General features: G+C 39.3%; 1 protein-coding gene across 1 annotated transcript in view; it reads left to right on the forward strand.

Moving 5' to 3' along the window:
- The window catches only part of LOC128691736 (cytosol aminopeptidase), a gene marked incomplete in the record, with an annotated part of 165,965 nt that overhangs the window by 124,003 nt on the left and 14,035 nt on the right, over positions 1 to 27,927 (forward strand). Inside the window, 1 exon segment of the mRNA XM_070088888.1 lies at positions 11,280 to 11,429. Within this exon segment, the coding sequence (XP_069944989.1) occupies positions 11,280 to 11,429 (150 nt within the window).

Raw genomic sequence — 27,927 nt, forward strand, 5'->3', positions numbered from 1 at the left:
CTTCTAGCCCACTGTAAAAATTAATTACTGGAATATTGTTAGTGTCTTCCTGTGTAAAAACTGAGAGAAAATAATTATTTAAAATCAAGCACATTTCATTCTCATTGTCAGTAAGGTGCCCATAGTTATTTTTAAGGGGACCTATCTTATCTCTAACTTTTGTTCTATAGACCTGGAAAAAACTTTTTGGGTTAGTTTTAGAATCCCTAGCAACTTTAATTTCATAGTCCCTTTTAGCTTTTCTTATCCCCTTTTTAATGTCCCTCTTAATGTCAATATACTGATTCATAAGATGACCCTCACCTCTTTTGATACGCCTATAAATTCCTTTCTTATGCCCTAGTAGATATTTGAGCCTATTATTCATCCATTTTGGGTCATTTCTATTTGATCTAATTTCTTTATATGGGATAAACGCTCTTTGAGCAGCATGTATAGTGTTCAGAAAACTGTCATATTGATAGCTCTCTTCGTTACCCCAGTCAACAGATGATAAGTGTTCTTTAAGCCCATCGTAATCTGCTAAGCGAAAATCTGGGACTGTTACTGAGTTATCGCTACTATCGTACTTCCATTCAATGCTAAATGTAATTGATTTGTGGTCGCTAGCACCCAGTTCCTCTGAAATTTCTAAATTATTAACAAGGGATTCATTGTTTGCCATAACTAAGTCAAGCAGGTTATTTCCCCTTGTAGGTTCTGTCACAAACTGCTTCAAAAAACAATCCTGAAATACTTCTAAGAAGTCGTACGATTCTAAATTCCCAGTCAAGAAATTCCAATCAACATGACTAAAGTTAAAGTCTCCTAGAATTACTACATTATCGTGCCTTGTGGCCTTAACAATTTCCTCCCATAGTAGTTTCCCTTGGTCCCTATCTAAGTTAGGGGGACGGTATATCACTCCTAAAATCAGTTTTTCATGCCCCTCTGAAAATTCTATCCAAACAGACTCTGTATGTGTTACTTCAGACTTAATACCCGTTTTTATGCAACAGTTCAAGCGATCTCGGACGTACAATGCCACCCCACCCCCCCTCCCAATACTTCTATCTTCTTGGAACAATTTAAAACCCTGAATATGACATTCCGCAGGCATGTCCCGACTTTTTGAATTAAACCACGTCTCAGTTAAGGCAAATACATCAATGTTACCTACACTAGCAACTAATCTCAACTCGTCCATCTTATTCCTAGCACTACGGCAATTAGCATAATAAACATTGAAAGACTCTCCTTTCTCTTTACCCTTCCTGCTCATTTCTATTTTTCTACTAAACCTATTACCGTCTTTATCACCCAAGGTCCCTGGCTTTTCAATATCTATCTCGTTCTTATTATTACTAGTTCCCCTAGAACTCGTAATATTACTACACTGGGACTTCACTGTTTTCCTGCCAAAACCCATACCACTAACTATTCCTAGTTTAAAGTCCTAACTGCTCCCTCCACTGCAGTTGCCAGTGCTCCCACCCCACACCTAGATAAGTGAACCCCATCCCTAGCATACATGTCATTTCTGCCATAGAAGAGGTCCCAGTTGTCAATGAATGTTACCGCATTTTCCTTACAGTATTTGTCCAGCCAGCAATTGACACCAATTGCCCTGGACAACCATTCACTTCCAACTCCCCTCCTTGGCAAAATACCACATATGAGAGGGTTCCCACCCTTACTTCTAATTATTTCTATTGCTGACCTATACCTGCTAATCAGGTCCTCACTCCTACGTCTGCCAACATCGTTGCCTCCAGCACTGAGACAGATAATAGGATTGCTCCCATTACCTCTCATGATGTCATCCAGACGGCTAACAATATCCTCCATCCCAGCCCCAGGAAAGCAAACTCTCTGTCTCCTACTCCTGTCCTTCAAGCAGAACGCCCTATCCATATACCTAACTTGGCTATCCCCAACAACAACAATATTCTTACCTTCCTTAATGTCTTTCGTCGTGTCGTTCCCAGTAGTCAACTCACATTCGTCGGGTAGCACTGAGAATGTATTGGATGTTTCCACAACAGTTTCCACGGCAGTCTCTTTCTTCTTCATCGTTTCTACCTTTCCATTCGTCTTCTTGATCGTCAACTTCTTTCCCTGCTGTCCAGCCACTGACCAGTTTCCCTTCTTGACCTGAGGACTCAAAACAGGAGGACTACTACGAATCTTCTTGTTCTCCTCGGTCAATCGCCGAATTTCCAAATTCGCCAACCTCAATTCTTCCTTAAGGTACCTTCCCTTCTTTCATACATTTATTAAACAAAAATACCAACCACTCCAACACTATATCCCCCCCCTGCTTTTAACATTTCTGTCACGATCCCATCAGTTCCAGCTGTCTTACCCCCTTTCATTCTATGTAATGCCTCACGTACCTCCCCCACACTTACATTCTGCTCTTCATCACTCCTAAAAGATGGTATACCTCCCTGGCCAGTGCATGAAATTACCGCCTCCCTTTCATCCTCAACATTTATAAGTTCCTCAAAATATTCTCGCCATCTACCAAATACCTCCATCTCCCCATCTACTAACTCCCCTACTCTGTTTTTAACTGACAAATTCATACGTTCCCTAGGCTTTCTTAACTTGTTTAACTCACTCCAAAATTTTTTCTTATTTTCATTAAAATTTCTTGACAATGCCTCTCCCATTCTATCATCTGCTCTCCTTTTGCACTCTCTCACCACTCTCTTCACCTTTCTTTTACTCTCCATATACTCAGCTCTTCTTATGACACTTCTGCTTTGTAAAAACCTCTCATAAGCTAACTTTTTCTCTTTTATCACACCCTTTACTTCATCATTCCACCAATCACTTCTCTTTCCTCCTGCCCCCACCCTCCTATAGCCACAAACTTCTGCCCCACATTCTAATACTGCATTTTTAAAACTCATCCAACCCTCTTCAACCTCCCCACTACTCATCTTTACACTAGCCCACCTTTCTGCCAATAGTCGCTTATATCTCACCCGAACTTCCTCCTCCCTTAGTTTATACACTTTCATTTCCCTCCTACTTGTTGCCACCTTCCTATTGTCCCATCTACTTCTTACTCTAACTATAGCTACAACTAAATGATGATCCGATATATCAGTTGCCGCTCTATAAACATGTACATCCTGGAGCCTACCCATCAACCTTTTATCCACTAATACATAATCTAATAAAGTTTGTAGAATTACCGACAATATGTAAAGTAAAAGGACACAAGTGCAACTAATGTGACATTTATTGTGGCAACGTTTCGCTCTCCAGGAGCTTTATCAATCCATTGGCTTGATAAAGCTCCTGGAAAGCGAAACGTTTCCACAATAAATGTCACATTAGTTGCACTTGTGTCCTTTTACAATACATAATCTAACAAACTACTTTCATTACGTGCTACATCATACCTTGTATATTTATTTATCCTCTTTTTCATAAATTATGTATTACTTATTACCAAATCTCTTTCTACACATAGTTCAATTAAAGGCTCCCCATTTACATTTACCCCTGGCACTCCAAATTTACCTACTACTCCCTCCACAACATTTTTACCTACTTTAGCATTGAAATCCCCAACCACAAATACTCTCACACTTGGTTCAAAACTCCCCACGCATTCACTCAACATTTCCCAAAATCTCTCTCTCTCCTCTACACTTCTTTCTTCTCCAGGTGCATATACGCTTACTATAACCCACTTTTCACATCCAACCTTTATTTTACTCCACATAATCCTTGAATTAATACATTTATAGTCCCTCTTTTCCTGCCATATCTTATCCTTCAACATTATTGCTACTCAAATAACCCACACATAAAAGAGAAAATGCTATGGCGACGTTTCGGTCCGACTTGGACCATTGACAAAGTCAGTGGTCCAAGTCGGACCGAAACGTTGTCGTAAACTTCTCTCTTTTATGTGCGGGTTATTTGTGTATCGTTCCAGTCACAGAATTGTGCCTTTTTTGTTATTTATTGCTACTCCTTAACCATACCACGGGCAGGATTTGTACCCACGGTCAGAGAGTCTCTTAACTCTATTTGAAACCCCTGATCTAATCCCATTTATTCCTCTCCACTGAAACTCTCCCACCCCCTTCAGCTTTATTTCACTTAAAGCCAGGACATCCAGCTTCTTCTCATTCATAACATCCACAATCATCTCTTTCTTATCATTTGCACAACATCCACACATATTCAGACTTCCCACTTTGACAATTTTCTTCCTATTCTTTTTAGTAATCTTTACAGTAAAAGAGGTTACTAGCCCATTGTTCCCGGCATTTTACTTGACTTTTACAACACGCATGGCTTACGGAGGAAAGGTTTTTATTCCACTTCCCCATGGATATAAAAGGAAGAGTAATAAGACCAAGAACTGTTAAGATAAAATCAAAGAAAACTCAGATGAGTGTGTATAAATAAATGTGTACATATATGTGTAGTGTGACCTAAGTGTAAGTAGAAGTAGCAAGACATACCTGTAATCTTGCATATTTATGAGACAGACAAAAGACACCAGCAATCCTACCATCATGTAAAACAATTACAGGCTTTCGTTTTACACTCACTTGGCAGGACGGTAGTACCTCCCTGGGTGGTTGCCGTCTACCAACCTACTACTATAATATATAATATATAATATATAATATAATATCTTTCTTTCAACACACCGGCCATATTCCAACAAGGCGGGGTGGCCCAAAAGGAAAAACGAAAGTTTCTCCTTTTAAATTTAGTAATATATACAGGTGAAGGGGTTACTAGCCCCTTGCTCCCGGCATTTTAGTCGCCTCTTACAACACGCATGGCTTACGGAGGAAGAATTCTGTTCCACTTTCCCATGGAGGTAAGAGGAAATAAACAAGAACAAGAACTAGAAAGAAAATAGCAGAAAACCCAGAGGGGTGTGTATGTATATGCTTGTACATGTATGTGTAGTGTGACCTAAGTGTAAGTAGAAGTAGCAAGACGTACCTGTAATCTTGCATATTTATGAGACAAACAAAAGATACCAGCAATCCTACCATCATGTAAAACAATTACAGGCTTTCATTTTACACTCACTTGGCAGGACGGTAGTACCTCCCTGGGTGGTTGCTGTCTACCAACCTACTACCTGTAAAACTTTTTCTTATTTTTAACAAAATTTGTTGATAATACCTCGCCCACTCTCTCATTTGCTCTCTTTTTACATTGCTTCACCACTCTCTTAACCTCTCTTTTTCTCTCCATATACTCTTCCCTCCTTGTATCACTTCCATTTTGTAAATTCCTCTCATATGCTAACTTTTTCTCCCTTACTACTCTCTTTACATCATCATTCCACCAGTCGCTCTTCTTCCCTCCCACACCCACTTTCCTGTAACCTCAAACTTCTGCAGAGCACTCTCATACTACATTCTTAAAACTACCCCATTCATCTTTGACCCCATTGCCTGTACTCTCACTAGCCCATCTATCCTCCAATAGTTGTTTATATCTTACCCTAACTGCCTCCTCTTTTAGTTTATACACCTTCACCTCTCTCTTATTTGCTGCTTCTATTTTCCTTGTATCCCATCTACCTTTCATAACCAATCTTTGTTCTGACACTAATATTAGGTACTGAAATTGTACTCAAATTGTCACAAACACACTGACAGGTGAACATTTACACCTGCCTTAGTCATTTATTATTATCTAGGAATATATACAAAGTATACAAAGAGTGATTGGTGGAATGATGATGTAAAGAGTAAGGGAGAAAAAGTTAGCATATGAGAAGTTTTTACAAAGTAGAAGTGATGCAAGGAGGGAAGAGTATATGGACAAAAAGAGAGAGGTTAAGAGAGTGGTGAAGCAATGTAAAAAGAGAGCAAATGAGAGAGTGGGTGAGATGTTATCAACAAATTTTGTTGAAAATAAGAAAAAGTTTTGGAGTGAGATTAACAAGTTAAGGAAGCCTAGAGAACAAATGGATTTGTCAGTTAAAAATAGGAGAGGAGAGTTATTAAATGGAGAGTTAGAGGTATTGGGAAGATGGAGGGAATATTTTGAGGAATTGTTAAATGTTGATGAAGATGGGGAAGCTGTGATTTCATGTATAGGGCAAGGAGGAATAACATCTTGTAGGAGTGAGGAAGAGCCAGTTGTGGGTGGGTGGGGGAAGTTCATGAGGCAGTAGGTAAAATGAAAGGGGGTAAGGCAGCCAGGATTGATGGGATAAAGATAGAAATGTTAAAAGCAGGTGGGGATATAGTTTTGGAGTGGTTGGTGCAATTATTTAATAAATGTATTGAAGAGGGTAAGGTACCTAGGGATTGGCAGAGAGCATGCATAGTTCCTTTGTATAAAGGCAAAGGGGACAAAAGAGAGTGCAAATATTATAGGGGGATAAGTTTGTTGAGTATACCTGGTAAAGTGTATGGTAGAGTTATTATTGAAAGAAGGAAGAGTAAGATGGAGAATAGGATAGCAGATGAACAAGGAGGCTTTAGGAAAGGTAGGGGGTGTGTGGACCAGGTGTTTACAGTGAAACACATAAGTGAACAGTATTTAGATAAGGCTAAAGAGGTCTTTGTGGCATTTATGGATTTGGAAAAAGCGTATGACAGGGTGGATAGGGGGCAATGTGACAGATGTTGCAGGTTTATGGTGTAGGAGGTAGGTTACTGAAAGCAGTGAAGAGTTTTTACGAGGATAGTGAGGCTCAAGTTAGAGTATGTAGGAAAGAGGGAAATTATTTCCCAGTAAAAGTAGGCCTTAGACAAGGATGTGTGATGTCACCGTGGTTGTTTAATATATTTATAGATGGGGTAGTAAGAGAAGTAAATGTGAGGGTCTTGGCAAGAGGCGTGGAGTTAAAAGATAAAGAATCATTCATAAAGTGGGAGTTGTCACAGTTGCTCTTTGCTGATGACACTGTGCTCTTGGGAGATTCTGAAGAGAAGTTGCAGAGATTGGTGGATGAATTTGGTGGGGTATGCAAAAGAAGAAAATTAAAAGTGAATACAGGAAAGAGTAAGGTTATGAGGATAACAAAAAGATTAGGTGATGAAAGATTGGATATCAGATTGGAGGGAGAGAGTATGGAGGAGGTGAATGTATTCAGATATTTGGGAGTGGACGTGTCAGCGGATGGGTCTATGAAAGATGAGGTGAATCATAGAATTGATGAGGGAAAAAGGGTGAGTGGTGCACTTAGGAGTCTGTGGAGACAAAGAACGTTGTCCTTGGAGGCAAAGAGGGGAATGTATGAGAGTATAGTTTTACCAACGCTCTTATATGGGTGTGAAGCATGGGTGATGAATGTTGTAGCGAGGAGAAGGCTGGAGGCAGTGGAGATGTCATGTCTGAGGGCAATGTGTGGTGTGAATATAATGCAGAGAATTCGTAGTTTGGAAGTTAGGAGGAGGTGCGGGATTACCAAAACTGTTGTCCAGAGGGCTGAGGAAGGGTTGTTGAGGTGGTTCGGACATGTAGAGAGAATGGAGCGAAACAGAATGACTTCAAGAGTGTATCAGTCTGTAGTGGAAGGAAGGCGGGGTAGGGGTCGGCCTAGGAAAGGTTGGAGGGAGGGGGTAAAGGAGGTTTTGTGTGCGAGGGGCTTGGACTTCCAGCAGGCATGCGTGAGCGTGTTTGATAGGAGTGAATGGAGACAAATGGTTTTTAATACTTGACGTGCTGTTGGAGTGTGAGCAAAGTAACATTTATGAAGGGGTTCAGGGAAACCGGCAGGCCGGACTTGAGTCCTGGAGATGGGAAGTACAGTGCCTGCACTCTGAAGGAGGGGTGTTAATGTTGCAGTTTAAAAACTGTAGTGTAAAGCACCCTTCTGGCAAGACAGTGATGGAGTGAATGATGGTGAAAGTTTTTCTTTTTCGGGCCACCCTGCCTTGGTGGGAATAGGCCAGTGTGATAATAAAAAAAAATAATAAAATATACCAAGTACAGTGGAACCTCAAAATTCAAACGTATCACATATCGAACGTTTCAAAAATAGAACCCTTTTTTCGAAGCAACTTTGTCCCTATTATCGAACGCGCCCCTATTTTCGGACCACCAGTACCGGACCTGTTCGCCAGCCCGCTCTGTCCACGTCCCTGCGCAGGCGCTGTGAGCCAGTCTGGCTTTGTTTATTCTTGAGTGAACACTAACCTGCACTCTCATTCGAACATTTTACGATTATTTCATTGTGTTTAGTGCTTGTGGGACTGTGAAATAAGCTACCTTGGGCCCAAAGAAACTTGTTAGTGGTATCCCTGTGGTAAAGAAAGTGAGAAACACCATAGATGTTAAGAAGGAAATAATACAGAAGTGGAATGATCTCCAAATGGTTGTGGAGAAGTACCACCCTGAGCAAGCTGAAACAAGCCATCTTTGCAACAAGTTCAGTGACAGAACCATGTCCCATTTTAGGGAAATCTTAAAGATTCACCAGAAACAGAGGACTGTGGACAGTTATTTTGTGAGGCATTGGTCCAGTGACTCTCAAGTTGGTCCTAGTGGCATTAATAGACAGAGAAGGGAAGTAACCCCAGAGAGGACTTTGATACCTGAAGTCTTCATGGAGGGGATTCTCCTTCCAAACACTAACCCCAACTCCCTCTGTCCTCCTCCCTATCTTCCAGATGCCATCACCAATCTTCAATAAAGGTAAGTAAAAATGTTATTTTATATTTATATACATAATGGGAAGTACAGTGCCTGCACTCTGAAGGAGGGGTGTTAATGTTGCAGTTTAAAAACTGTAGTGTAAAGCACCCTTCTGGCAAGACAGTGATGGAGTGAATGATGGTGAAAGTTTTTCTTTTTCGGGCCACCCTGCCTTGGTGGGAATCGGCCAGTGTGATAATAATAATAATAAAATACATAATTGAACAATAGTATTTATTGTATGTAAAACTGTAATTAATCTCGATAAAATGTATTTTTTTGTGAATATTTTTGGGTTTCTGGAATGGATTAATTGTATTTCCATTATTTTTTATGGGAAATATTTCTTCGATTTTCAGACTTTTCGAATTTAGAACTAACTCCTGGAACGGATTAAGTTCGAAATTTGAGGTTCCACTATATTTATAGGTCCCAGTAATGTTTTGGATACACAGGAGTATAGAAGAAGAAGAAGGAAGGAGGAGGAGGAAGAAGGAAGAAGGAAGAAGCTCCCTTGAAGCAATGTGACAAGCATCCGGGAGGGCAGTGGTGAGATGTGGGATGACATTTGATGGGCACCAGCGAGGGTGCAGAGATAAGATGAGATAGTGCAGAGATAAGAGGAGATAAGCTATGACATTTGATGGGCACCAGCAAGGGTGCAGAGATAAGGGATGACATTTGATGAGCTCGTATCTCTGTCTCTGATTATCTGTCTCTCTGTCTGCTTGTCTCTTTCTGTCTCTCTGCTTGTCTGCCTGTCTCAGAGAGAGCCACTGTGAACCAACAGGTATTCATATGCATTATATCTACAAGTACAGTATAGCACTTCAGATTTTTTAGGTTATCCTAGGTAATTTACACTATGTATAATTGTACAGTGGACCCCCGCCTTACGATCAGCTCCCAACTCGACCAGTTATATAAGTGTATTTTTGTAAGTGCTTTTGTACGTGTATTTTTGGGGGTCTGAAACGGACTAATCTAATTCACAATATTCCTTATAGGAACAAATTCAGTCTATAACGGCACCCGAACAGACTTCTGGAATGAAATGATATCGTAAGGCGGGGTCCACTGTGTTTGTGTGTACCTGTGAGACAGATAAAAAGAGAGAGACAGAGACAGATAGACAGACAGGTAGACAGAGACAGAGATAGATAGAAATAGACAGATAGAGATAGACAAACCCTAAACTTGGGGTTAACATCACTTTCCTCTTGAAAGGGGAGTGTTAATATGACATTACATCAGTGAATCCTTGGTGTGTGCTGCACTGTTTGCTCGGACTGGTGCTCAATTTAACTGGCGCTCCCACAAGGTACTAAGTGGCCCCAGATTTTTTAATACAGTGCACACCAAGTGTTAAGACCCATTCTGTGCTGACCAGGCATCTCAGGCCAATCGTGCCAAATTTGGAGGCAGGAAAAATAAAACGTATATATACGTTTGGGGTGCTAGCGGTAAGAATGTACATATACGTTTGGATGTTTAGGGGTTAAATTAAGGCGATGTCTTAAGAAAGGTTGGAGGGAAGGGGTAAAGGAGGTTTTGTGTGCAAGGGACTTGGACTTCCAGCAAGCAAGTGTGAACGTATTTGATAGGAGTGAATGGAGACAAATGGTTTTTAATACTTGATGTGCTTTTGGGAGTGTGAGCAAAGTAACATTTATGAAGGGATTCAGGGAAACCAGCAGGCTGGACTTGAGTCCTGGAGATGGGAAGTACAGTGTCTGTACTCTGAAGGAGTGGTGTTAATGTTGCAGTTTTATAACTGTAGTGTAAAGCACCCCTCTGACAAGACAGTGATGGAGTGAATGATGGTGAAAGTTTTTCTTTTTCTTGCCACCCTGCCTTGGTGAGAATCGGCTGATGTGTTAATAATAAAATATGTAGTGTGGTACTGTAACACACCTGGAGTGTGCTTGTGTGTATACCACATTATTCAAGTGATGGTAGACTGAGGCAAACACTAATAAAAATAGTGAAATTTTTAATAATTAAGCAAGACCACTCAAGATATTTCCAGCATTGGTAATTAATTATCTGATAATTACCACTGATTACATAATTTATGATTTACAGTGTGGTAATCAGAGTAAAGAGCGAAAAAAAGAGATTTACGAGATAAAAAATAAAATAACTATACACTTCAGTTATCATGAATAAAGGATCAAAGAACAGTTGTAAATAATCCTAAGCTGTTGACAGAGAAAATTAGGCAATCATTTTTATTTTCAGTGTAAAAAAAGGGACCTCAGGAACAGACAGAAAATTTGGAAATATATCAAATTGGTTTGCTTACAAACTTTGTAGATAATTTCAACAGCTAGTGGCTTCACTTTTATTTAGGCAGGTGGGGATGCTATGGCTTGATGGGTCATCAATGAATCTTGATGTATCTTCTGTAAAGACAGCAGTTGTTGGTGAATGTATTTTTGTCTTCGTGTAACCCCACAGACAATATGAATGTAATTAACGTGTGCATATACAGATGTAAAAAAGACCTATATACATTATTACGACATTTATTAAGATGTTTCAATCACCAGGGGTGAAACTTCTTTTTCATAACTATCCTAATACCTCACTTTTTTTTTTACACATGTCACCTCATCTTGGATTACATTTTACAATTGTTTACACTGCAGGTGCAATGGCTGTGGCATTAGGGAGTGGAGCAGTCGGAGTGTTCAGCAATAGCTCTGCTTTATGGGAGTTGATGCATAAAGCTGGAACCATATCTGGTGATCGTGTCTGGAGATTACCATTATGGAAACACTACTCAAGTCAAGTTACAGGTAAATTTCTTGATATTTGATTAAGCATTAATTTTAGTAATTTTAGAATAGATTATTATAAATGAAGCATTGATATGTAATGCATTAACAACAGAAAATTTATAAAAATTGTAGTGTTACTTTTTAATGTAGTATATTTTGTTCATGAACTTACCATTGATGACTTTATATTTAGCAAATGACACCCTGCATCAGTATTTTGGTCTTCCTGTGTTGCTCTCTACCATCATAGTCAAATTAAATTAATTTATCATGAACATTTTTGTAGTGTACTTATTCTCTAAACTGCAGAGTTGTCTTACTGACATGCTGTGTCATCAGAGCTTCAAGTTTCCTTTTTTCATCACGTTTTGTGTAAATACGGTAGAAGTAATGGTGTACAGTACGTACTGACACGACGATGAATAAGACAAGGGGAAACACTTGAGTATCTTTATTTTAAAGATGTTTTGCCAACTTATGGCTTTATTGATTCAATACAGATTCAATAAAGATATCAATTTAACCCTTAAACTGTCCACACGTAGATCTACATGCACATGCACAGCGCTCCAAACGTAGATCAACATTTTATTTTTCATTCCTTCAAATTTGGTGCGATAGGCCTGAGTCGCCTAGACATGAAAGAATGGGTCTGCGCACTCAGTGTGCGCAGTACCTTGTGGGAGCACCAGTTCAATTGAGTGCCAGCTAGAGCAAATAGTGTGGCAAACGCCAAGGATTCACTGATGTCATGTCATATTAACACTCCCATTTTAAGAGGAAAGTAAAAATAGGTTAGATAAATACATGAGTGGGTGTGGGTGAGTGTGAATTGAACCTGACTAGCTTGTGCTACTAGGTCAGATGCCGTGCTCCTTCCTTCAGTGGATGTGACCTGACTAGGTGGGTCAGTGCTCTAAGCCAGGGGGTGACATGGACCTGCCTTGCATGGGCCAGTACGCCTGTTGCAGTGTTCCTTCTTTTTTATGTTCTTATGTATTCGGCAGACTAGCCAGCTGGCTGGCTGGCACTGCCCTAAAAAACTAAACAGATGACAGCTAAGAGACTGAACTGTCCCTGGCTAACACCCAGCATCCTCAAATCCATTAATACAAAGCACCTATATGAAAAACAGTACAGAATGCGTCACATAACCAGAGACCAAATAAAACGTTACTCGTCAGTCCTAACCAGCCTGATAAGGTCTAAAAAAATTGTATTATGAGAACAGATTATCCAACTTAAAAGGTGATGTAAAAAAGACTTGGAAAACCCTATCAGAAATTCTAGGAACAAAAAAGATATCACGAAATAGCACAATTGATCTAACAAAACCAGATGAACCCCAACTCCCACCAACTGAAACAGCAAACAGACTCAATGAATTCTTCTCCACCATAGGAAAAAACCTTGCCAATATAATCCCAAGTTCAAATACCCCACCCATTGACTACCTCACTGTCAACTACCCGAACACACTGTTCCTAGCTCTGACTAACCCAACAGAAGTCTCCCTTATTATCAACACACTAAAAAACAAGACAGGAGATTTAAATACCTACCACCCTTTATATACAAAAAAGCATTGCAAGTGCTGTCACCAATCATTACAACACTCTTCAGCAAATCCATCGAATCCTCTACCTTCCCTACAGTTCTCAAAATAGCAAGGGTCACCCCGATCCATGAAGGAGAAGACCAAACAGACTTGAATAACTTTAGGCCAATATCCAACTTACACCCTCTCTCCAAAATCTTCGAAAAATTAATTCATAAGCGAATCTATTCCTACCTCATCTCCCACAACATACTCAACCCCTGTCAGTTTGGGCTCAGGCCTAATAAAAATATGAATGATGCTATTATACACATGCTAGAACAAATATACACTGCACTAGAGAAAAAAGAAGTCCCACTGGGGATCGTCATTGATTTACGTAAAGCTTTTGATACAGTTGACCATGACTTGCTCCACATAAAATTGTCGCACTATGGTATAAGAGGGCACTCCCTCTACTACCTAAAGTCATACCTCAACAACAGAAGCCAATATGTGTACACAAATGGAGAAAACTCTTCTTCACAGCCAGTTACAGTTGGTGTCCCACAGGGAAGTGTCCTTGGCCCTCTTCTCTTTCTCGTTTACATAAATGACCTACCAAATGCATCGCAACTACTCAAACCCACACTATTTGTAGATGACACTACATACGTCTTCTCTCACCCGAGCCCAGTCATGCTAGCCAATACTGTGAATAACGAATTACAGAAAATATCTACCTGGATGAGGACTAACAAACTTACTTTCAACATTGACAAAACCTACTTCATTCAGTTTGGTAACAGAGCTACAGATGTCCCACTTAACATAATGATAAACTGATCACCTATCACAAAGCTCACAGAGGGAAAATTCTTAGGAACCCACCTTGACAGTAGACTCAAATTTCAAACACATGTTCAACAAATTTCCAAGAAAATCTCCAAGACCGTAGGCATACTATCTAAGATACGGTACTAGGTTCCACAGTCAGCCCTCCTGGCCCTATATCACTCACTCATTTACCCCTATCTCACCTATGGAATTTGTGCATGGGGCTCAACAGTCAGAATGATGATAAATTCTCACTACAGGCAGCACACTCCATCAATATTCAAAACTTTAAACCTACTCACCATACAAAACATCCATATTTATTACTACACCTACTACATACATAGAACACTTAACTCGGATATAAACCCTCCCCTCAAACTTCTTACCAACCTCAACAGAACACATGACCATAACACAAAGCACAGATCACTCTTTGATGTTCCTTGTGTCCATCTCACACTATGCAAAAACTCAATGCACATAAAAGGCCCAAAAATCTGGAATTCATTACCTGTGAATATAAAAGAAACACTGTCGGTTTATAAATTCAAGTCTCTACTTAAAAATCACTTACTCACCCACAACTAAATAAATACTGAATAATTGTATCTCATAAATGTTTAACCTGTGACCCAATCAAACTTTGTTATTTTTAATTACATTACCTAACAGAATACTCCATTCTACTGAATGCTCAGCAACACAGTAAATGACCATATGACCTGTCTTTGTAATACTCATTTGTGCTTAATTGTTATCTGTTTACAATAATGTTTACCACTGAATATATCATTGCTTAGTTAATCTTAAGTTAATTTTAAGCCTGCTCATAATGCTCTGCATACAAGGGGCTTTGGCATGTTACACTTAACCACTATATTTTTTTGTACTTCAATGTATCATGTTCAAATTAATAAATAAATAAATAAATTATTATTATTAATTTAGGGAACTGGAGCACAGATCCAGTTCCCTAGATCAAGAGCCCATCACAACGCACATACTAATATGTAATGATAATTATAACAACAACAACAACAACAGCAATAATAATAATAATAATAATAATAATAATAATAATAATAATAATAATAATAATAATAATAATAATAATAATAATAATAATAACAATAATAACAAGGAGAAACTTCAAAAGGCTGCGAGTAGTTGGCGCCACCATCAGCAAAACATTGGTAACCACCACTAGTACACTTTTCACCAGTCTAGACTTAGTAGTCTATAAGTACATGTACTAGGTTAAGTCCGCCTGAAATGCCTTGGCATGATAGTGGCTTTCTTTGCTCCAATTATATTATAATATGTAAACATGCATTGTAATCTTTGCAAAGAAATAAATATTTTATTTATTTATTTATTTATTTATTTAAGGAACCTCCCTTGAGGGGGAATTTTGCATCCTGAAATTTCCTTCATATCCAGAAGCAAAAAATCAACCGAACAATGGTTCGTATCCTGAAAAATTTGGTTGGGCGTTTGTAAGCCGAGGTTCCACTGTGTACGTCTTACGAGCCAATGTGTTTGATGTATATACTATACTGAAAAATTCCAGCAGCTTCAAATCAAGCGGGAGAAAGCTGGTAGGCCCACATGTGAGAGAATGAGTCTGTGTGGTCAGTGTGCATAGTACAAAAAAGTTCCTACAGAAAGTAGTGCATAGCTTTTATGGTTATATTCTCATTTTCATAGTCACATTTAATAGAACGGAAAACATGTTATAGAAATGGAGGCGATTTTGATTGGTTTTACTATGAAATGAACCTTGAAATGAAGCTCAAAGTAGGGGAAATGTTTGATTTTTGCCAATGTTCAGGAGTAAACAAATAACGTCATTGTCCAATAAGTGTGTAACTAGCCATTCTAATATGCAGTCATGAATGGGTTGACATTATTTATACATTTATTACAGTATTGCAGTAGTCTGCATAACAGTAAATCTTCTATTTTTTATTTGAATAAAAATTCAAAATAGAAAGCAAGAGTAATATCAGAGTGGCCTGGAGACGTGACTGATGAACAAAGAAAATGTTATTTTAGAGCCAGGAGTGTTTGCATTGTTTATTCTGAACCCTATTTTGAAATTGGCATATAATTTGCGTGAAATTGGCCAAATTGCCAATTTCTCACCCCAGCCTCTCAGGAGGCATGACAGAATAATGCTAATATCAAATCTGCAGCTTAGTTATCTATCACAATTCATCTAAAATGACATAATAAACAGTATTAATAACATAGAAAAATGATATATACTCTAGAATGAATAAAATAGGCCATAAAATGGCAAGTGATGGCAACGCCGGCAGTGGCAGAAAGCATCCGCCGTTTACTTTCCCACTCTAGTATCTTCCCAGTCCATAACCCCATACCTAGCCTGTGTTTATCTATGATTAGTGGTGAGGTTGTCACATATATAACCACAGGTGTGGTCAAGACAGATGTATATATAGGTGAAGACATGATCACTGTGGCCACAGTGGTGGTGGTGGTGGCGGCGGCCACAGTGGTGGTGGTGGTGATAGCCAGCTGCCTCACACTATGCTGCTGCCTTCTTCATTTCTCTAGCTTTTCTCAGAGTTTCTAATTGCTTCCTGAGCTTCTTGCTGATTGTACGTGAATACTGTCTCTTTGGGCGAGACATTGTGTAAGAAATTTGTACAATATAAGAAAAAATTACGCATCCCAAGGGTCTGCTGCGGTCACTCAGAGCAGCACACCACCTCTTCCTTTTGACCCTTGGTTGGCGCTGAGATAGCCGTGGTCCAGCAGTACCTACAGCCACCCATTGGTTTAACAATTTGTATTTTGAAGCATTTGGCACAAAAATATGAAAAAAAAAAAATTACGAAAAATGTCTAAAAATGACAACATACAGTATTATTATTACAGTATTATTACTATTGTATTATTATTATTATTATTATTATTATTATTATTATTATTATTATTATTATTATTATTATTATTATTATTATTATTATTATTATCATTATTATTATTATTATTTATTTTTTATTTGGACATGATACATAGTTGTACAAAGAAATATAGTGATTGGGTGTACATGCCAAAAGCCCCTTGTATTCAGAGCATTATGGGCAGGCTTAAAATTAACTTAAGATTAACTAAGAAATGATATATTCAGTGGTAAAAATTAAAGTAAACAAATTACAACATGAAGTACAAATGAGTATTTCAAATAAGAAGCATTAAAGTTGTACAAATTTGTAGCATAACAATGTATAATATAATCGAATCAGAACGAGTAAAATCAATGATTTGTAGTGCAGAAACAGGTCATATGGTCATTAGATGAGTTACTGTGCATTCAAGAGAATGGGGTATTCTGTTCTATTCTATTGATCTGTGTCTTGTGTTATGGTCATGTGTTCTGTTAAGGTTGGTAAGGAGAAGTTTGAGGGGAGGGTTTATATCCGAGTTCAGTGTTCTGTGTATGTAGTAGGCACAATAATAAGTATGGATGTTTTGTACGGTGAGTAAGTTTAGAGTTTTGAATATTGGTGGAGTATGCTGCCTGGAGTGGGAATTTGTTATCATTCTGACTACAGCCTTTTGTTGGGTAATTAATGGTCTGAGATGATTTATTGTTGTTGAGCCCCATGCAGAAATTCCATAGGTGAGATAGGGGTAAATGAGTGAGTGGTACAGGGCCAGGAGGGCTGACTGTGGAACATAGTACCATATCTTCGATAGTATGCCTACCGTCTTGGAGTTTTCTTGGAAATTTGTTGAACATGTGTTTGAAATTTGAGTCTATTATCAAGATGGATTCCTAAGAATTTTTCCTGTGTGAGCTTTGTGATAGGTGATCCGTTTATCATTATGTTAAGAGAAACGTCTGTAGTTCTGTTCCCAAACTGAATGTAGTAGGTTTTTTTAATATTGAGAGTAAGTTTGTTAATCATCATCCAGGTAGATATTTTCTGTAATTCGGTATTTACAGTATTGGCTAGTATGACTGGGCTTGGGTGAGAGAAGACGTATGTAGTGTCATCTACAAATAGTGTGGGTTTGAGTAGTTGTGATGCATTTGGTAGGTCGTTTATGTAAATGAGAAAGAGAAGAGGGCCAAGGACACTTCCCTGCGTGCTATAATTATTATTATTACGAATTCTTAGTACATATGTATCATAATTATTATTATTATTATTATTATTATTATTATTATTAATTTAGGGAACCGGAGCACAGATCAAATTCCCTAGATCAAGAGCCCATCATCACGTGCATACTAATAATAATAATAATAATAATATCAGTAGGGAGAAACTTCAAAAAGCTGCCAGTAGTTGGTGCCACTATTGGCAAAACATTAGTAACCACTAGTAGTACACTTTTCACCTGTCTACTAGCATTAGGTTAAGTCTGCCCGAAATGCCTTGGCATGATAGTGGCTTTCTTTGCCACTATTATGCCAATTTTGTTCGTATCCAGAATCAAAAAATCGACTGAATGGCGGTTTGTATCCTGAAAAATTTGCATGGTGGGGCATTCGTAAGCCGAGGTTCCACTGTAAATACTTTTCACCTCTCACCCTACATTAAGACCATTAAGACTACAAATGTTTTAAGGTAAGAAATGAGTGTACTGTATATGCTTTTTATCACTAGGGAGCTTTAAGTGTCGGAGTATGTTATGTGTGGTTGGGGTGGCCAGGAGGGCTACCATACCATCCCACACCTGACTTCTTACAATAAACACTACTCACCTTTTGCCCTATGTTAAGACTGAAAATATTTTGAGGTAAATAATGAGTGTGCTGTGTGTGTATTTTACTTTGTATTGTTTTTCAATGCTTAGTTCTATTGCTAACTTAATATATCTTAGTGTAAACTTGTTCTCTGGCATTTATATGCATTTATAATTGGAAAAAATGGTGTTCTGCTTTGCACCAATGTCTACTTTGTGGCAGTAGCCTGGAACCTAACTTGCTGTATAAGTGAGGCACTTGTGTATACAGTGGACCCTCAGTTAACGATATTAATCCATTCCAGAGACCTTCTCCTTAACTGATTTTTCATTATCTGAATTTATTTTCCCCATAAGAAATAATGGAAATCCAATTAATCTGTTCCAAACACACAAAAGTATTAAAAAAAACAATTTCTTTACATGAAATATACATTTCTCTACACAGAAAACAATGAGACATACAGAGTAAATTTTTTTTTTTTTTTTTTCAACAAGTCGGCCATCTCCCACCGAGGCAGGGTGACCCACCGAGGCAGGGTGACCCACCGAGGCAGGGTGACCCACCGAGGCAGGGTGACCCACCGAGGCAGGGTGACCCACCGAGGCAGGGTGACCCACCGAGGCAGGGTGACCCAAAAAAGAAAGAAAATCTTCAAAAAGAAAATACTTTCATCATCATTCAACACTTTCACCTCACTCACACATAATCACTGTTTTTGCAGAGGTGCTCAGAATACAACAGTTCAGAAGCATATACGTATAAAGATACACAACATATCCCTCCAAACTGCCAATATCCCAAACCCCTCCTTTAAAGTGCAGGCATTGTACTTCCCATTTCCAGGACTCAAGTCCGACTATATGAAAATAACCGGTTTCCCTGAATCCCTTCACTAAATATTACCCTGCTCACACTCCAACAGATCGTCAAGTCCCAAATATCATTCGTCTCCATTCACTCCTATCTAACACGCTCATGCACGCTTGCTGGAAGTCCAAGCCACTTGCCCACAAAACCTCCTTTACCCCCTCTTTCCAACCCTTTCGAGGACGACCCCTACCCCTCTTTCCTTCCCCTATAGATTTATATGCTTTCCATGTCATTGTACTTTGATCCATTCTCTCTAAATGACCAAACCACCTCAACAACTCCTCTTCAGCCCTCTGACTAATACTTTTATTAACTCCACACCTTCTCTTAATTTCCACACTCCGAATTTTCTGCATAATATTTACACCACACATTGCCCTTAGACAGGACATCTCCACTGCTTCCAACCGTCTCCTCGCTGCTGCATTTACCACCCAAGCTTCACATCCATATAAGAGTGTTGGTACTACTATACATTCATACATTCCCTTCTTTGCCTCCATAGATAACGTTTTTTGACTCCACATGTACCTCAACGCACCACTCACCTTTTTTCCCTCATCAATTCTATGATTAACCTCATCCTTCATAAATCCATCCGCCGACACGTCAACTCCCAAGTATCTGAAAACATTCACTTCTTCCATACTCCTCCTCCCCAATTTGATATCCAATTTTTCTTTATCTAAATCATTTGATACCCTCATCACCTTACTCTTTTCTAAGTTCACTTTCAACTTTCTACCTTTACACACATTCTCAAACTCATCCACTAACCTTTGTAATTTTTCTTTAGAATCTCCCATAAGCACAGTATCATCAGCAAAAAGTAACTGTGTCAATTCCCATTTTGAATTTGATTCCCCATAATTTAATCCCACCCCTCTCCCGAACACCCTAGCATTTACTTCTTTTACAACCCCATCTATAAATATATTAAACAACCATGGTGACATTACACATCCCTACTTTTACCGGGAAGTATTCTCCCTCTCTTCTACACACCCTAACCTGAGCCTCACTATCCTCATAAAAGCTCTTTACAGCATTTAGTAACTTACCACCTATTCCATATACTTGCAACATCTGCCACATTGCTCCTCTATCCACTCTATCATATGCCTTTTCTAAATCCATAAATGCAATAAAAACTTCCCTACCTTTATCTAAATACTGTTCACATATATGCTTCAATGTAAACACTTGATCTACACATCCCCTACCCACTCTGAAGCCTCCCTGCTCATCCGCAGTCCTACATTCTGTCTTACCTCTAATTCTTTCAATTATAACCCTACCGTTTACTTTTCCTGGTATACTCAGTAAACTTATTCCTCTATAATTTTTACAATCTCTTTTGTCCCCTTTCCCTTTATATAAAGGGACTATACATGCTCTCTGCCAATCCCTAGGTACCTTCCCCACTTTCATACATTTATTAAACAAAAGTACCAACCACTCCAACACTACGTCCCCCCCTGCTTTTAACGTTTCTGTCATGATCCCCTCAGTTCCAGCTGCTTTACCCCCTTTCATTCTACGTAATGCCTCGCGTACCTCCTCCACACTTACATTCTGCTCTTCTTCACTTCTAAAAGATGGTATACCTCCCTGGCCAGTGCATGAAATTACCGCCTCCCTTTCTTCCTCAACATTTAAAAGTTCCTCAAAATATTCTCGCCATCTACCTAATACCTCCCTCTCCCCATCTACTAACTCCCCTTCTCTGTTTTAAACTGACAAATCCATACTTTCCCTAGGCTTTCTTAACTTGTTTAACTCCAAAATTTTTTCAGAGTAAATACATAAATAAATACTAAAATGACACTTACCTTTATTGATGAGTGACGAGACACTGTTTTTCTTGAACACTCTGGGATTTTCAGAGTGATACATGAGTAAAGGATTCACTTTGCGATCCCCACTAGCATTACAACAAAACATGAAAGTTAGCCTGTCTTTCATAGGCTTGTGTTCTGGAAGTGTCTTTTCCTCCTGAGTAATGTAGGTCCTGTTTGGCATTTTCTTCCAGAACAGGCCTGTTTTGTCACAATTGAACACTTGTTAAGGTTGGAATTTTTCAGCTTCGCCATTCCTTATCACACTGTATGCCACTATGATTCTTAAATCTCTCAAACCAACCTTTGCTGGCCTTACCCCTTTCAGGGTCGAGAGGCCCTCTCCTAAACTTGTTCTCAGGGTCGAAAATTTTTTGAAAAAAATTATTTTTTCTTAAGAAATGATAGAGAATCTTTTCCCGATCATAATGACACCAAAAGTATGAAATTTGATGGAAAACTTATGGAATTATGCTCTTGCGAAGTTAGCGGTCTCGCCGATGTTTACGCATCAGCAGTTTCGCCCACTTTGAGCCCTATTTTTGGCCAATTCCTGTGTACTAGTCGACAAAAGTCATATTTATTTCGCTGGAACTCCATTTTTCCTATTGAATGTGTACAAGAAACCACCCATTTACCAATTTCAACTATCCAGTAAGGTGGTTAGAAATTGGCAATTTTGCCAATTTCACATATATTTCAGAAGATGCCAATTTCCAAATAGGGTCCAGAATAAACAAGAAAGACATTCCTGGCACTAAAATAACAAGTTCTCTGTTCGTTAGTCACATCCCCCAGGCCCCTCTTATATTTCGTTTGCTTTCCACTTTGAATTTTTATTATTACAAAAAATAGAAGATTTACTGTTATGCAGACTACTGCATTAGTGTAGAAATGGTATAAATAATATCAGCGCACTTGTGAAAGAATATTAGACTCACCAGTTGACGTGCATTGGACGCTTGGCATGATTTGTTTACTTTTGAACTTTGGTAAAAATTGAACATTTCTGCTACTTTGAGCTCAATTTCAAGGTACTTTTCATTGTGAAACCAATTAAAATCATCTCAATTTCTGTAATATGTCTTCCATTCTATATAATGAGACCAGGAAAACTAGAATACAACCATAAATACCATTCAAAAATACAGTGCAAAGTCGCTGTTTTAATCCAAAAACACGGTCAAAGTTTTTTTTTCTCATTATGCACTGTGTGCTGCAGGATTTTTTTTATATTGCACACACTGACCTCATAGACCCATTCTTTCATATGTAGGCCTACCAGCTTTCTCTCGCTAGATTTGAAGGTGCTAGAATTTAGGCGTTTTAGTACGTCAATAACCTTGGTGCGTAAGCCGTACTAGTACAGTGGACTCCTGCCTTACGAACGCATCGCGTTATGTTAAATCTGCCATGCGAAGCATTTGAATGCAAAAATTTTGCCTCGCCTCACGATAAAAAACTCACCTTATGTGATTCGTCCGGGATGTGTCCAATGTGTGGCCTCAGCACCAATGTTTACAAGCCAGCCAGTACGGTCACATCTATGCATACATTCGGTACATTTCACATTATCCCAGTGTTTTTAGTGCTTGTAACTGCAAAATAAGTCACCATGGACCCCAAGAAAGCTTCTAGTGCCATCACTGTGGTAAAAAGGGCGAGAATTAGTACAGAATTGAAAAAACAGATTAAGGAAATGTGTGTATAGTGGGTCGAACTGCAAACCTTTATGGAGGAAAATCACCCTGACACAGCTACTGCAAGCCGTGTTGGCAACCTGTACAATGACAGTGTTATGGCCCATTTTAGGAAAGTCTTAAAGGAACGGGAGGTACAGAGCTCTATTTAATTCAATTCAATTCAAAGTTTATTCTCTATAAGGATTACAATGCTGAGTTTACAGAATTTGGTTATTGTGTGGTTTGCATTTAGTAAAATAATAATTACAGAGTGTACCACTAGAACACCTAGTATGGCTAGGCATTTCGGGCAGACTTATATTAAATCTTAAGTTTAAAATATTACAAAATTATGAGGTAAGTTGGTATTATGGCTAAGTGACTAAATACTAGTTGTGAGTTTAGCAATGTGAACGCTTTTGTTTTGGCACTATACGTAGTTTCAGTATTGGAGTATCACAGGCCAACTTATGACTAGTTAAGATTCATTATTTTGAGATTGAGATTGATATTTCTGTTTATGGTCAAATGGGTGAGTGAGTGTAAGTGTGAACCACCAGGTGGTATTCGTATTATTAGTTGACAGGGTGTATCAGGGAGATAAGATGTTTTCTGATGGTAGTTTTGAAGGTGATGAATGTGTGTGCAGTTTTGGAATTTTCAGGTAGGGTGTTCCATATTTTAGGGCCTTTGACATACATTGAATTTTTGTAAAGGTTTAGTCGGACACGGGGAATGTCATAGAGATGTTTGTGTCTGGTGTTTTGCCTGTGGGTTCTGTCACAACTATCAAGAAAGCGTTTTAGGTCAAGGTTAATATTGGAATTTAAGGTCCTCTAGATGTAGATTGCACAGTAGTAAGTGTGGATGTACTGAACAGGGAGTAAGTTTAGATCTATGAACAGTGGGGGGGTGTGTTGCCAGGGATGGGATTTAGTGATTATTCTTACTGCGGCTTTTTGTTGGGTTATTATTGGCTTTAGGTGTGTTGCTGCAGTTGAACCCCAAGCACAGATAGCATAGGTGAGGTATGGATATACAGTGGACCCCCGGTTAACGATTTTAATCCGTGCAAGAGGGCTCATCGTTATGCGAAATAATCGTTATGCGAATGAATTTTCCCCATAAGAAATAATGGAAATCAAATTAATCCGTGCAAGACGCCCAAAAGTATGAAAAAAAATTTTTTTTACCACATGAAATGTTAATTTTAATACACACAAACTGAAAAAGGCATGCACAATTAAATGACACTTACTTTTATTGAAGATCTGGTGATGATTGATGGGATGGGAGGAGGGGAGAGCATTATCTTCTTACTGTTTAGAAGGGGAATCCCCTTCCATTACGACTTGAGGTAGCAAGTCCTTTTCCGGGGTTACTTCCCTTCTTCTTTTAATGCCACTAGGACCAGCTTGAGAGTCACTGGACCTCTGTCGCACAACAAATCTGTCCATAGAGCTCTGTACCTCCCGTTCCTTTACGATTTGTCTAAAATGGGCCACAACATTGTCATTGAAATAGTCACCAGCACGGCTTGCAACAGCTGTGTCAGGGTGATTTTCATCTATAAAGGTTTGCAGTTCAACCCACTGTGCACACATTTCCTTAATCTTTGAAGTAGGCACAATGGATTCCACAACTGGCATAGGCTTCTCAGGGTTAGCCCCAAACCCTTCAAAATCTTTCTTAATTTCCATACTAATTCTCACCCTTTTTACCACAGGGTTGGCACTAGAAGCTTTCTTGGGGCCCATGGTCACTTATTTTCCAGAAACAGCACCGAAAACACTGTAATAATACGAAATATTCCGAGTGTATGCTTGGATGTTACCGCGGAGGCTGGCTGGTAAACAATGGGACGGCCGGCACATGTGAGGCTGGCTGAGGGCACATTGGACGCGTCTCGGACGAAAATCGGTAAGCGGGTTTTTAATCGGTATGCGCGGCAAAAATTTTGCGATAAAAGTAATCGGTATGCGGAAAAATCGCTATGTGATGCCATCGTTATGCGGGGGTCCACTGTATAAGTGAATGGTATAGTGTGAGAAGGGCAGTTTGCGGCACGTAGTATCATATCTTGGAGAGGATCCCAACCGTTTTGGATACTTTTTTGGTTATGTGTTGGATATGGGTGCTGAAGTTCAGGTTGTTGTCGAGGTATAGGCCTAGGAATTTGCCCTCATTATGCCTGGCAATTAGAGTGTTGTCGATCTTAATGTTAATTTGCGCATCTCCTACTCTGCTACCAAACATAATGTAGTAGGTTTTGTCAACGTTAAGCGTAAGTTTATTGGCTGTCATCCAAGTCGATATTTTGATCAGCTCCTCATTAACAATGGTGTTGAGGGTGGCAAGATTAGGGTGAGAGATGACATAAGTCGTGTCGTCAGCAAAGAGAATGGGGTTCAGGTGTTGAGATATGTTTGGAAGATCATTGATGTATATGAGGAAGAGCAGGGGACCAAGGACACTTCCCTGCGGAACTCCAGTATCAAGTGGCTGTGTTGTTGATGCTGTGTCTTTAATGGTGACATGCTGATACATATTAGTAAGGTAGGATTTGAAATATGCAAGTGCATGGCCTCTTACACCGTAATGGTCAAGTTTGTGGAGTAGGATGCCGTGGTCTACTGTGTCAAAAGCTTTTCTTAGGTCAGTAAAAATTCCTAGTGGATATTCCTTATTGTCCAATGCTTGTAAAGCAGATCTAGCATTTTTACAATTGCATCATTAGTGCTTTTATTTTTCCTGATCCAAATTGGTAGTGGTTGAGTATGTTTTGTGCCATTATAAATGAATATAGTCTCCTGTGCACGAGTTTCTCGAAGATTTTGGATAGCAATGGTAAGTTTGATATTGGCCTATAGGTATTTACATCTGTAGGGTCACCACCTTTATGTACAGTGGACCCCCGCATAACGATATTAATCCGTTCCTGAGAGCTCATTGTTATGCGAAATTATCGTTATGCGAATGAATTTTCCCCATAAGAAATAATGGAAATCAAATTAGTCCATGCAAGACACCCCAAAGTATGAAAAAAAAAATTTTTACCACATGAAATATTAATTTTAATACACAAAGTGAAAAAGACATGCACAGTTACATGACACTTACCTTTATTGAAGATCTGGTGATGATTGATGGGATGGGAGGAGGAGAGAGTCTCAGTGTTTAGAAGGGGAATCCCCTTCCATTAAGACTTGAGGTGTCACGTCCTTTTCCGGGGTTACTTCCCTTCTTCTTTTAATGCCACTAGGACCAGCTTCAGAGTCACTGGACTTCTGTTGCACAACATATCTGTCCATAGAGGCCTGTACCTCCCGTTCCTTTATGACTTTCCTAAAGTGGTTCACAACATTGTCAGTGTAATAGTCACCAGCACGGCTTGCAATAGCTGTGTTAGGGTGATTGTCATCAAAAAAGGTTTGCACTTTAAGCCACATTCCACACATTTCCTTAATCTTTGAAGTAGGCAACTTCTTCAATTTCTCTCTCCCCTCCTCCGAAGCAGTTTCCTCAGGTCTGGCCTCTTGCTGTTGAAGTTGATCTAGCAGCTCATCAGTGGTTAGTTCTTCATTGTCCTCCTCCACCAACTCTTCCACATCATCCCCACTAACCTCCAACCCCAAGGACTTTCCCAATGCCACAATGGATTCCTCAACTGGCATAGGATTCCCAGGGTTAGCCTCAAACCCTTCAAAATCCCTTTGGTCTACACATTCTGGCCACAGTTTCTTCCAAGCAGAGTTCAAGGTCCTCTTAGTCACTCCCTCCCAAGCCTTACCTATAAGGTTTACACAATTGAGGATATTAAAGTGCTCTCTCCAAAACTCTCTTAGAGTCAATTGAGTTTCTGAGGTAACTACAAAGCACCTTTCAGACAGAGCTTTTGTGTACAGTTTTTTGAAGTTTGCAATAACCTGCTGGTCCATGGGCTGCAGGAGAGGAGTGGTATTAGGAAGCAAAAACTTCACCTTAATGAAGCTCATGTCCCCATAAAGTCGCTCTGCCACGTCTGTAGGATGACCAGGGGCGTTGTCTAACACCAGGAGGCACTTAAGGTCTAATTTCTTTTCAGTTAGGTAATCTTTCACATTGGTGGCAAATGCTTGGTGTAACCAGTCATAGAAAAAGTCCCTAGTTACCCATGCCTTACTGTTTGCCCTCCACAGCACACACAAATTAGCCTTGAGGATATTCTTTTGCCTGAATGCTCTGGGAGTTTCTGAGTGATACACTAATAAAGGCTTCACTTTGCAATCACCACTAGCATTGGAACACATCAACAGAGTAAGCCTGTCTTTCATAGGCTTATGTCCTGGGAGTGCCTTTTCCTCCTGAGTAATGTATGTCCTGCTTGGCATTTTCTTCCAAAACAGGTCTGTTTCATCACAATTAAACACTTGTTCAGGTTTCAGTCCTTCACTGTCTATGTACTCCTCGAATTCCTGCACATATTTTTCAGCTGCTTTGTGGTCCGAACTGGCAGCCTCACCATGCCTTATCACACTATGTATGCCACTACGCTTCTTAAATCTCTCAAACCAACCTTTGCTGGCCTTAAATTCACTCACATCATCACTAGTTGCAGGCGTTTTTTTAATTAAATCCTCATGCAACTTCCTAGCCTTTTCACTTATGATTACTTGAGAGATGCTATCTCCTGCTATCTGTTTTTCATTTATCCACACCAATAAGAGTCTCTCAACATCTTCCATCACTTGCGATCTCTGTTTCGAAAAAACACAGTTTAACCTTTGGCAAGAACAGCTTCCTTGATTGCCGTTTCGTTGGACACATTAGTAGCGATGGTTGCTTGGGGTTTACTATACAACCTGGCCAGCTCGGAGACACGCACTCCACTTTCATACTAAGCAATGATCTCTTTCTTCATCTCTATAGTAATTCTCACCCTTATTCCTGTGGGTTTGGCACTAGAAGCTTTCTTGGGGCCCATGGTCACTTATTTTGCAGATAAAATCACCAAAAACACTGTAATAATACGAAATGTTCC

Source organism: Cherax quadricarinatus, chromosome 26 (genome assembly GCF_038502225.1).
Source record: "Cherax quadricarinatus isolate ZL_2023a chromosome 26, ASM3850222v1, whole genome shotgun sequence".
Taxonomy (NCBI): Eukaryota; Metazoa; Arthropoda; class Malacostraca; order Decapoda; family Parastacidae; genus Cherax; species Cherax quadricarinatus.